The sequence below is a fragment of the Carex rostrata genome, chromosome 13 (genome assembly GCF_964058835.1).
Source record: "Carex rostrata chromosome 13, lpCarRost1.2, whole genome shotgun sequence".
Taxonomy (NCBI): domain Eukaryota; kingdom Viridiplantae; phylum Streptophyta; class Magnoliopsida; order Poales; family Cyperaceae; genus Carex; species Carex rostrata.
Window position 1 is genome coordinate 2283943 of NC_135930.1, and position 12406 is coordinate 2296348.

General features: G+C 32.7%; 2 protein-coding genes across 2 annotated transcripts; one reads left to right on the forward strand and one right to left on the reverse strand.

The window, feature by feature from the left end:
• The first annotated feature begins 3873 nt into the window (after positions 1-3873).
• Positions 3874-8032, forward strand: LOC144564453 (ABC transporter G family member 45-like). Its single transcript, XM_078314052.1, has 4 exons — positions 3874-3946; positions 4045-4204; positions 7503-7579; positions 7991-8032. The coding sequence occupies exons 2-4, from the start codon at positions 4060-4062 to the stop codon at positions 8030-8032; spliced, it is 264 nt and encodes an 87-aa protein (XP_078170178.1). The 5' UTR covers positions 3874-3946; positions 4045-4059.
• Positions 8033-11156: 3124 nt separating this feature from the next.
• Positions 11157-12134, reverse strand: LOC144564454 (uncharacterized). Its single transcript, XM_078314053.1, has 2 exons — positions 11797-12134; positions 11157-11751 (listed from the first exon to the last, which is right to left on the reverse strand). The coding sequence occupies exons 1-2, from the start codon at positions 12132-12134 to the stop codon at positions 11157-11159; spliced, it is 933 nt and encodes a 310-aa protein (XP_078170179.1).
• Positions 12135-12406: the final 272 nt, after the last annotated feature.

Here is a 12406-nt window from a genome sequence, read left to right on the forward strand (position 1 = left end):
TGTGTGTGTCATTTTAATTGACGTACGCATTACTTACTTGCTTGATGCATCTACTCCATGCACTGTTAATTGGAAAATTTGAATGCAGAAAATCAAATTACATGTACAATAGAAGAGGAAGGTTTGATGCAGAAAATTTGCTGTGTTAATTTGAAGAGTGCGCTCCATCTTGTGCACTATGGTTTACTGGTTTATGGGTTGCGCATACATGTACCAGTCAACATACATGTACCAGTCAAATACATTGCACGCTTAGAGTAAGAGAATCATATTCTGGAATCCAACTAATAGTTACACTGATGGTAACTACTTGAATTTTAGGAGTATGCAACTCAAATCTTCAAATTGACCAGTACGCATCATGCACCATTATAGATATTGTATAACCCACTGAAAAGCCAGTGCATGGCAAAAACAGTAACAGTAAAAGCAGTATATCAGCAAGGGTAAAGTATGCCTGTAACAGTGACGGCAAATAGTACCAGAGACTTAACAAAGCAGTAGCCGTACCAGAGACTTAACAAAAATAGTACCAGTGGCTAGAAGAAAACAGTACCAATGACCCAATGAAACCAGTACCAATATCCAAAGGGCAAAATGGGAAATCGGACCAAATTAGTGTTTGAAGAGCACAACTGCGTAGGCTCTTCTGCATAGGCTCTTCTGAAGCAGTGCACAATAATTTTGGAACATTGATTAAGCAGTGCACAATAATTGGTCTAAATCCAATCACACTAATATAATCCAGAAATTTTGGAACTAAGATTAATTCATAATGAACTGTTTCTTGTTATGATAGTAGATAAATTAGTTTGCCTATTTGAACTAGTGCACATTCCTTGTATATATTTAGGTCAGCGTTAGTACTGATATATACATAAACTCAAAAGTTGAGACCTTTCAACTGAAACAAAGAAGAAAAAAAAAACCCGTAAGAAATAAATATAAATTAGGAAAGAGACCATGGGCTTGAATCGGGTGGGTGGACCACGAGCTCCATCTTTGATTGGTCAAATCAACTCAACAAACCAAATTCAATCAACGACGAGCACGAGCTCCATCTCCTTCTCCCAAACGAAATTGATGAATAACTAAAGCTTTGGACACAGAACTTACGAAATAACTCTTCAAAGGGGCGCTGAGGCGGGGTAGAGAGCAAGGGTTTGTGCAAGGCGGAGGCGGAGAGCAAGGGAGACAGCAAGGCGGCGGCGGAGAGAGCAAGGCGGAGGCGGAGAGAGCAAGGCGGAGGCGGAGAGCAAGGCGGAGGAGGACAGCAAAAGAGAGGCTGAGGCGGGATAGAGACAGCACAATTAGAAGAGGAAATTTAGAAGGTATGCTTCGTGGTTCTCAGAACTTCGCAGTTTTTTAGAAGAGGAAATGTTCGCGGCTGATCGAAATTTTGAGTTACAAACCCGGGAAATCAAACTCAGAGCAGCGAAAATCACCGACGGCTACTGTTTTTTTTTTAAAACAGTCAGTATTTGAGTGCAACACTGACGGTTTTTGCCAAAACAGTCAGTGTTAGCAGCAACACTGACGGTTTTTGCCAAAAAAAGTCAGTGTTGGCAGCTAATACCGACTGTTTTTACAAAAACAGTCAGTATATTTTTTTTTTTTGTAAAAACAATAAGTATTTTTTTTCAACTAAAATGAGATAAAAAATATTAAACATAACTAAAATAAAATTTTCGAAGTTCGATCATGTCTAAGCTTCAATTCAACGTGAAGTGTTTACAGTGCTTCAATGTTTCAATATTTCATCCTCTTGATTGATAGGTAAAATGAAAGTAAAATATCATTTCATTGCAAATCGACCGTTGATTGATTACGTAAAAATGAACGGTATGAAATTATTGGCTCAATTTCAAGAGACAAATAATGATAAAATTATATAAAATTGACATTTATAAGTATTATTTGACATATAAGATGTAAAAAGAGTAGAAAATATTTATTATACATTAACATATAATTTTCTTAGATACAATTAAATTTAAATAAATTAATTTTGAATGTCTAAATTAATTCTATATAATGGAAAAAAAAATTAATAAAAAATAAGAAAAAAAACCAATTTTTAGTTTTTGAGATTTTTTTATATATCTTATCGGATTAGAATTTTGTTCATTCTGAAATATAAAACAATTTTTGAATATAATTTCAATAGAAAAATAGTAAGGAAATGTTCAATGAAATGTTCAAGCCAAAATAGTATATTTTTAATTATTATATTTGAAAAAAAATAATTAAGGAAAAAATATAAATTAGAATGGAAAATGAAACAAACAAAAATATGAAAAATATACATAATTGTTAAATATCTTCCAAATTTAGACAGATTTATAAATACAAATTTATTATGTAAAATAAAAACCATATTGTATACGATAAAAAGCTTAATAATTAAAGTCAAAATTTCATGTTAATATAATTCTTTTAGTATGTTATACGAAAGATCATACTACTTAATCAATTTAAACAATTTAAACAATTAAATAATTAAACAATTGTACTAGTAATTTAAACGGTTCCAATCGACCCACGGACGACATTTGGGGTGAATCCAATTTGAATGGTAATTCTTTTAGCATGCTCTCTGTTTTGCTTGTGTTTGACATAATTTCAACTGTTGGCTTCCCTTTGAGGTGAATCCAATTTTTTCTGCAATAAATATATACACAACATTAGAATAATTTTATGCAAAATTTGAAGTTAGAATTAAATTGAATTTAGAACAACCCACCTTAATTTATGCAAAATTCATATATGCAACATGCATGTAATGCTATCTAATTTGATGTTCATTTACACATCCATCCAAGCGACAGAATATAACGAGATCGTAAGGCTATAAACATTACACATTGGATCGAAGCTTACAATTGTTGGAACTCCAATTTTTTTTTTTGTTTTTAAGGTTCCTGGTACTAACATGATCATTTTAAAATAAATTAGGAATTATTTGATCGCAGATCACCCGTTGATTATTCATAAGAAAATGAACGGTCCACAGTTATTAGCTCAATTTGTTTGAACAAATATTGATGAAATTATATGAAATTGATAATTACAAATATTATTTGGTCACAAGTTATGTATAAAAGTAGGAAATATTTTTTTTGGAATTTATTCATATTATTTGCTGTACAAAAATCATAAATTTCATTATCTGCTGATATTGCTACCCAACATTGACGCTTTACAAAGAGTCAGTGTTGAGTACCAACACTGACTGTTTTTCAAAAGAGTCAGTGTTGAGTACCAACACTGACGCTTTACAAAGAGTCAGTGTTGCTACTCAACACTGACGCTTTACAAAGAGTCAGTGTTGAGTACCAACACTGACTGTTTTTCAAAAGAATCAGTGTTGGTACTCAACACTGACTGTTTTTCAAAAGAGTCAGTGTTGAGTACCAACACTGACTGTTTTTAAAGAGTCAGTGTTGCTACTCAACACTGACGCTTTACAAAGAGTCAGTGTTGAGTACAAACACTGACTCTTTTGAAAAAGAGTCAGTGTTGGTGCTCAACACTGACTCTTTTGAAAAAGAGTCAGTGTTGGTACTCAACACTGACTGTTTTTCAAAAGAGTCAGTGTTGAGTACCAATACTGACTGTTTTTAGAGCGTCAGAGTTGGTAATCAACACTGACGCTTGAAAAACAGTCAGTGTTGGTGTTCAACACTGACTCTTTTTTGAAAAACAGTCAGTGTTGATAACCAACACTGACTGTTTATAAAGTGTCAGTGTTGAATAACAACGCTGACTGTTATTTAATAAAAGGGTCAGTATAGTGTGAGCAACACTGATGCTTTGCTTAAAAGAGTCGGTGATTAAGGGTCGGTGAAGGGGTTTTTTGTACTAGTGACTTGTGCTTGGACCTCCGGGGTCGGGAAAGTCAACATTCCTACAGGCATTGTCAGGAAATCTCTGCTCTACCCTGAAAGTATGCAGTTAACAAGCTTTCTTTTATTTTATTTTTTTATTAAGAGATTGTACTTTTAGTTAATAATTAATTTTTTTTTTCTTTGTTGACTAAATTAGTTGAAAGGAAAGGTAATGTACAATGGGGAAGAGCTCAATTCATCAACGCCTCAACACATGAAAGCTTATGTCAGTCAGTTTGATTGGCATCATCCTGAGATGACTGTTAGAGAGACTCTTAATTTCTCTTCTCATTTATTAGAAACAAATAATGCATTTGGTAAGTTTCTTTTTTTTATTTATTTAATTTTTGGAACTTACATACCAAACCCTAGTTTTCAGACAATAACAATACAAGAACATACTACATAATTTTATCCATCAAAGGCCGAAATATCAAAAGGGCCTTTTAAGCAACACCAAACCATAACGCACTTTGGGGTGGTATATATATATCCTGTCCAGAACAGTACATGCAAAAGGTTAGAGATGCTAAATTCTTGTTTTAGCAAGTATCATACCCCATGACAACTCGCCATGTATTTATACGTAAGACGCGAGCATACTACACACATTATCAATAAAAATAAAAATAAATAAAAATATATATATATATATATATATCTCACAGACATAAATGGACACGCCTATCAAATGTATTTTTCTCATTCAAGATCAATTGATGATGTCTATCCAAGGATGCACTAGTTTAGTTATTTATTCAAAAACATTTTTTCTTTATTTTCATTTCCTCTAAACATTCCAACAGCGAGACTCAAGCAAATTGGGCATTGATGTCGCCTTAATAGTGAAAACCACAAGCAAATTAGGGTTACACTCGTGACAGGATTGTTTTCGCCTATAGTTACGTTAACGAGAAATCTAGTAGAATACTGGACCCAATATAAACATCTCGATATGTAAAACATATCAGCCTTTTTCACTGATTGTATCCTATCCTTCTCCAATCACATATATTACGTTCCTATCCAAAATCCATTTCAATAACATTCATTACATCTTTCATTAGATTTCTATATGTACAATTCAATTGGTTAATGTGATACTTTTGTATCTCATTAGATTTCAATAACATTCATTGCATATTTTTGTATCTCATTTATCAGTGGTTTATAAAAATGAAAAAGGATTGTTCGCTTCAAAATGTATAATTCTCCTATCAACAATAAATAAATAAAATATGTAGAAAACGGTAAAGTAAATGAACAACTATCCGGGAAATACACTGCAACTGTAATTCAATAAGTTCCTGGAGTGTATGTCACGTTCCTCAATTTCTAGACTTGAACCTAAATTATTTAATTTCTAACTTAAACTAATATCATTTCTAAATAAAAAATAATTTTATTATTTAATTGTCATAAAATTAAAATATTAATTTTAGAAATTTAATAATAATAATAATTCTGGACATTGTCATTTGATTGTTTTTAATAAACACTTATTAAGAATTTATTTTTAACATAATTACAGAAAATACTTATTTATAAAGAAATTTTTCCAAATTTTAAAGAAAATACTCCACCTGTGTAGCTTCTATGTAGACTCTCCCAAGCCAGGAAAAAGGAGGAGGGTTGTGATAGGCTTGGTGACCCAACATAAAATACAATATCTTTACCCTACTGATTGTAACTCCGGTTGGATTTCATTTCTAGATTACCCAACTTGTTTGGGACTAAAGGTTGGGTTGTTGTTATTGTTGTTGTAATATAATTGAAGAATTTACTTATTAATAGAGATTATTTCTAGATTTTAATTTACCTTTTCTACATATTTAATTATAGGTTAAATATTCAGATATAACATAATTAAAGTAATTTTTATAAATAAATTAATTAAAATTCAGTTTATAACATGACAAAAATGAATTCTTACTAATAATCTAAATTTTCAGATTTTAATCAAAGAAAAATTTGTTAAAAATTCATACATCATAAGAACAATGATTTATTCTAAATAAATCAAGTTATCATATCTAATCAATGAAATTCATGCACAAATTTTTTTAAAAGCCTTGATAATATAGACAGCAAGTGACGTAGTAAAAATAAGTTAAAAAGCATTGAGAATAAAGATAATGTTAACAGAGACGATGATTATGACAGTAAAATTAAGATTATTGTGCTAAGACAGAATATAGATAGTTATTGAGAGATTGTGTTTGACCTTAGTCATTCGAAGTGCGAAGTAAAATATATAGATAGTAGTATTTGTGAGAGAGAATTATGATGATCATATATAAGATTAAGTATAACTGTTGTGGATAATTTTGATAAAGTAGATACGTAGTGTTTGACATATGAACATGTCCCTAGATTGAGCAATTTCACTTAAAAGAGTAACTTGTAGCGTGTTAGTTATGATATAAAATAAATATCAAATATTAGAGTACCTTAATGCATAAATTTCCAACACAAAAGAGAAATTCAACTCGGTTTGGGAAGGGAGTTGTTCTTCTTGATCGGTTCTGCAGGATATGAGAGAGAGAGAGAGATGTGGCAGCGGGGGGGGGGGGGGGGGGGGCACACTATTGACGGTATTGTTCACCGGTTACTGTTCACATGGTTACTGCTCACGGTCCAGTGGAGATCGGGTGAGTGTGTGTTAATTAGTAGAGAGAGAGGTATTATGTGGGGGTCAGCCGAGAGAAGAATAAGGAAATTCTAAACATTTTAAACTGGTTTACTTTTGGGTCGGTTCTGCATGCAGGCTGGCAGCAGATGAATAAGTGTAGCATGATAATAATACGATGAACATGATAAGATAAGACAATATAGTGTATAAGATAACTTGAATAGGACAGAACTATGATAATGATGAATAAGTGCATGGATTGTTGGATGAATAATATATAAGACAGATATTTGAGAATTTGAAATATTAATAGAATTGTGAGAACCTGATGATTATTTTAATTGATGATAAACATGTAGAGTATAAGTAACATAATATGATGCAGTGATATATATAAATGAATTAGGAAGATCAAAATTTATGTTAATTAAAGATTTTTTTATCTTTCACTATAATTCAAAAAGTTACCAAGTTATTGTTTCAATTTGGTGATTTTTTTTCCTAAAACAAAACAGTAAAGTATCTGATGCACGAACGATCAAGAAATTAGAAAAAAGTAATGGAAATATAGATTTGGTTCTGAGATCACACAGATTCTCAATTCTTTGATAAAACTTGATACATAAAAACTAACTTCTGCCAAAAGACATCACGTATGTTTAAATACAAACCCTAAAAACAGAAAATACATAAAAAATACATAAAAAACCATAAAAACTCTAAAATTATAAAGAAAGGCCCAAAAATCCATGAAGGAAGACTCGGATCGCGAATCTAAGCCAAAAAATTGGCGAAACGAATCATAGATTCGTTTCAGATCCGGTTTTGGGCTGTGGAGGTCCTGTCAAAATTTCAGCCCGATCCGACGGACGGATCAAAAGTTACACCCCTTTTCGTGAAGCATGCGCAGGACCATATTGCATCAGTATCGTATGCTAAAGCAATTGCTTGATATCAACATGGTATGATATGCAAAATTGTAGAAATGTTGGGAGATAAAGTTGGAACGAACGAGGCTGCAATGAACAAAATGGACTTTGAGCTCGATACTTTTGTGAAGGTAAATTTCAACATCAATAGTTTCTATATTTATTCAAATTTTGTTGCTTCACATTATTGCTTCATATTTATCTGCTGGAGGGAGAGATACACAAGAATATTCAGAGAAGAAATCAGAGAGGTGGAGGAGTTGGCTCAAGAGGTGCTATTTCAATGGCAGATATTAAATAACAACTCTTGAAGAGCAGTTAGAAGAGTTTTAAATTTAGAATTTTGGCTTTTTATTGTTTCTCAAAAAAAAAAAATATATATATTAATTTAATCTATTACTCAACATGGTTGAGTGAACTTTTTGAAATATGTAAAAGGTTTCACATCGAAACCTTTAAAAACCTTCTCAAATTAATAAAATAAATAAGGACTTTGATCCTTATTTTTACTCAAAAAAAATCTGAACTTTTATGGTCTTTAGGCCACCACATGTGGAGATGGAAGCAACCTTATAACAAACTAGCCAATTATGCTACCTCCCCTTTCTCGCTAAAATAACTTTCTAGTTCAAAAAAATTGAGATCCAATTTCAGTTTTTTTTTTTTCGGAGAATGGATTGTTTGGTCCAAAAACAAAATTTCTATCGTATGGTGTCTGCACTGACTAAAATGTTAGCTGTTGAAATTGTACTTCAAATCTGTACTTGTGATAACATGACTTGATGATATGCGGATACGCATTGTGAATGAACAGTGTTCCTGCTATCTCTGCTTTTCCAACTTCAATCATTGATTTGTTTCAAGATGCGTGCACATAAAAGTTTTGAAAAAAATTGCTTTGAGATTTGTTCCCAAAAAATATTGAACAGCTGGATTCAATAAAACAGAGATAGGAGGGTTACTGTTCACGGGAAGAGAACAACAGAGGATTTGATTCCGATGATATGCCACGGGAAGCTGGATAACATGACTCTTGATGATATGCCACGTGAAGCTAAGCTGTACTTGATAACATGACTCTTGATTTGTTTTTTAGAGAAATACGTTTGAATTAAGACTTGAGAGTAAGGTTGGTAAGAATAGCTTGCTAATTTTAAATTCAAAATAGCTGTTAAAGTGCTAATTTAATTTTGAATTTGTATCATCTTCTTTAAGAGTTAATGAATATTGACCATCTAATCTGCTTTAAGAGTCGTGCAGACTAAATCCGCACTAATATTAAAGGACCCTCTATATCATAAACAGGGGCTAGATTGGCTCCATTTAAAATCAGACATTTAAAATTCCTTTTTGAGTTAAAGCAGAGGATATTCATTCCGAAGTAACATGACTCTTGATGATATGCCACGTGAAGCTGTACTGTACTACTGTACTTGATAACATGACTCTTAATGATATGCCACGCGCGTGAATGCAGCTTCGCCTTGTTTGTTTTTATTATTATTTTTTTTTGGTGTCATTTCTAGTCAAAATGAAAATTTTAGGGTGCGTTTAGATCATTGAAAAGATAATATTATTTGCATTAACGTATCAAGATAGCGTGAGAAAATTACTAAAAAAAATAATATGAGTAGACTGATAAATTACCATTGTAAATAATGCATGTTGCTAGTGAAAACTTTAGATTCCAATAATGTTGCCTGTAATTGTCCGATCAATATATTTTTCATTAATTGGTACAAGTCAGGTTGTAATTACTTGTAACAGAGCTATTTTTAATTAAATCCAATTTCATAAGATTCCAATAATGTTCCATTGGCACAATAACAACATTAGTTAGAACTTCGCATTATTGTTTTTTTTTTTTTTTTAATCACATTTGGTGAGAGTCGTGATGACATGGGGCCATCTTCGGGTTGTAACGATTTTAAAACTCATTTGTACCAAATCAGTTTTTTTAAATGTTTCTTTAAATTAACCCCAAGGATTGGCAGTAAAGACGTGATTCAAAAATTTGAACAAGAAATTAAAGTGGCAATAAAGTTCCACCACACACAGTCGTGGATTTAAGAATCTATTTTTAAAATTTCTTTTGGTATTTATGTATGATTTTATATATAATTTTAAATAAAATGTTATAGATATTATAAATTGACTCCATCCTCAATCTGAAAATTATATATAATTGACTACCAATCTATTGAAAATTATATATGACTGACTCTGTCCTGACCACACGAAAAAGAAAAATATAAAATAATTAGATAAAACACAATGCATTAGGTATCTATTTTGTTATAAAGTAAATTACATTAGTGATTCTTACAATATCACTTATTTATAAGGGCGGATTTAAGTCCAAAGAAACGGTCAATTAAGTTCATTTTTAATTTGTCTTTGTATTTATATACAATTTTCTATAAAATTTTAACGAAAATACCTTGGCAATATATATAAAATTCACTTCCATTTTTCACATAATTTTTTTTTATATATGATCAATCTATATATATATTTGACCTCCATACTCCACTCCTTGTTTATCATCATGTTTCTTCCAATTTTCAAATATAACATTTTGATCTTAAAGTATAACCCGCTTACAATTTTGATCCTTGAATTTTTAATTTGTAATAAATTAGTCCTACAATATGTCAAAAACTAGATGATGTATATATCCATGCAACCATATAAAAATTGTTTAATTAATTATTATTGTAACGATATTAATGTTGGTATCAATTTAATTGGTAATTGATTAATAATTTTATTTGTTTTCAAGTTATTAGTATTGTGTTCATGTGTTGTAACAGAAATACTATAGAACTGCATACTTCTATCGGATTAAAACTGGAGGAATAGATTCTTTTCCACTTGAGTCCAACCCTATATTGCATGGATACAGGTACAGGTATCGTATCCGATAGATACGGATACGTCGATACAACAATTTTCAAAATCAAGGATACGATAAGCCTATTATATTATATTATTAGTTTAATAATACTTATATTATATAAATTAAATATAAAATGTTTTGGATATACATTAAATATAAATGCTACTAGATTATAACACAAATGTGAAGTAGAGTAGTGGTGAAGGCCTCTGGCGCTTTGGCAAAGAACGCCGGTTCGATTCTTCCATGGAAGCACTAGACAAAAAAGGTTTTGGCGCAGTCCACAGCGATTATGTGGAACACAGGAAGCAACGACCTCGTGGTGTATGGTGGAACATGCGCAGTGAATGATATTCAGGTATTATCCAAATGTGTCAGAGCAGTGTCCAACCCGTATCCAGACAATTCAGAGTGTATCAGAGACTGTATCAGAGGACTAAAGATACACCACGTAAGTTGATATGACAGCTAGCGTATCAGATACATATCGAAGTTTTATCAGACGCGTATCAATATCGAATATGTGTCTAATACGGGTACAAAGCTCATACAGGAGTATCCGAGTAATATAGGTCCAACACGATAGAAAAAAAAATTATTTATCTTATATTGGTTTCTTGCCGAAAGAAGAATCATCTTATTCTATTTTTTTTTTTGATGTGTAAATGCCCGTAGGCTTCCATTACTTCACAAACCTTACAATACATTCATATTTCCACAAGAGACGGTTTACTAACACAGCCAAACCCACTTGTGATTCATATAGAAATCCTTTTTCCTAGTCCAACAAAAATAAAAGAAAGAAAAAGCTAAGGTAAACAGATAGGAAAAGTGAATCCCAGTAGTTCCCATTGCTCCTTTCTCCCTTTCTTCGCTAAACAATCCGCCAGTTCATTTTCAGCCCTAGCAATTTGGGCACATTCATACCCCCTGACTTCTTTGAATTTGAACCAGCAGTCCATTGTTTCAGTGAAGGCCGTCCAATCAGCAGATGTAGGGGGACCTGGTTGGTTACAAGCAATTACCAGTGATGAGCAATCCGAGTAAAAATCACAGCTTGCAAAACCCCTTTCCATCGCAAAGTTTAGAGCCTCCAGCAAAGCCTGCGCCTCCATTTGTTGTGGAGAATAACCATTCCTCCCTGCCGACTTGTAAGCCACCAGTTCTCCATTTTGAAAAAAGGCAAAGCCTACCCCCCCATGCCATGCCTCTCGCCATGCCCCATCAACGTAACAGGTAAACTCTGCATTTGGTTCCCCTCTCGGTGCCACATGTGGTGCTGGATTAACTGTATCCGGCATTCTCTTGTTTGCCGACTTCAGAATCGATTCCCTTGTTATTGCAGCATTGAATTTTGCCCATTTTTGATGTGTTGGTATTTTACCAGCATAGACAAATTCATTCCTACAACGTCATATGGCCCAGAGATTATTGGCGACACTTACCCACTGCTCCTCATCACAAGAATCATAGAAATATCTCATTGTTTCACAAAAATCTGCTGGTAATAGGTCTGATCGTACCGGTACCGGTGCGGCAAGCCAACATGACCTTGCAAAACTACATCTGATAAACAGATGTGAGATATCTTCTACACCCATATCGCACAGTGTGCATCTTCCATCCCCCCTTCTAGTTCTGCTTGCAATGACATGGGCCAGTGGCAGACCCGAGTGCATCGCCTTCCATAAGAATAGTTTGACCCGTGGCATTATGTGACCTTTTTTCCATATTGCCTCCCATATTGCCTTCAATCCCATTGCCTCCCATATTGCCTTCAATCCCATCTTATTCTATTGGTATGTAATAAAGTACTAATAAAATAAAAGGACATATTCTTTCGATATATACAAATGACAACATCTTAATTTATAATTTATAGGCTACATGGTTCCAAAAATCCAAATATATTCACCCAAACCATTTGACTAACCACTAGAACATTTAATTAAGTTTTCTATTTCCAACACTCATGCAGAGTTGATTGATTACACACATTAATTTGTAGACACCATATGGCTAGCAATATGCGGCACGTGGTGTTCATTGAATCATAAAT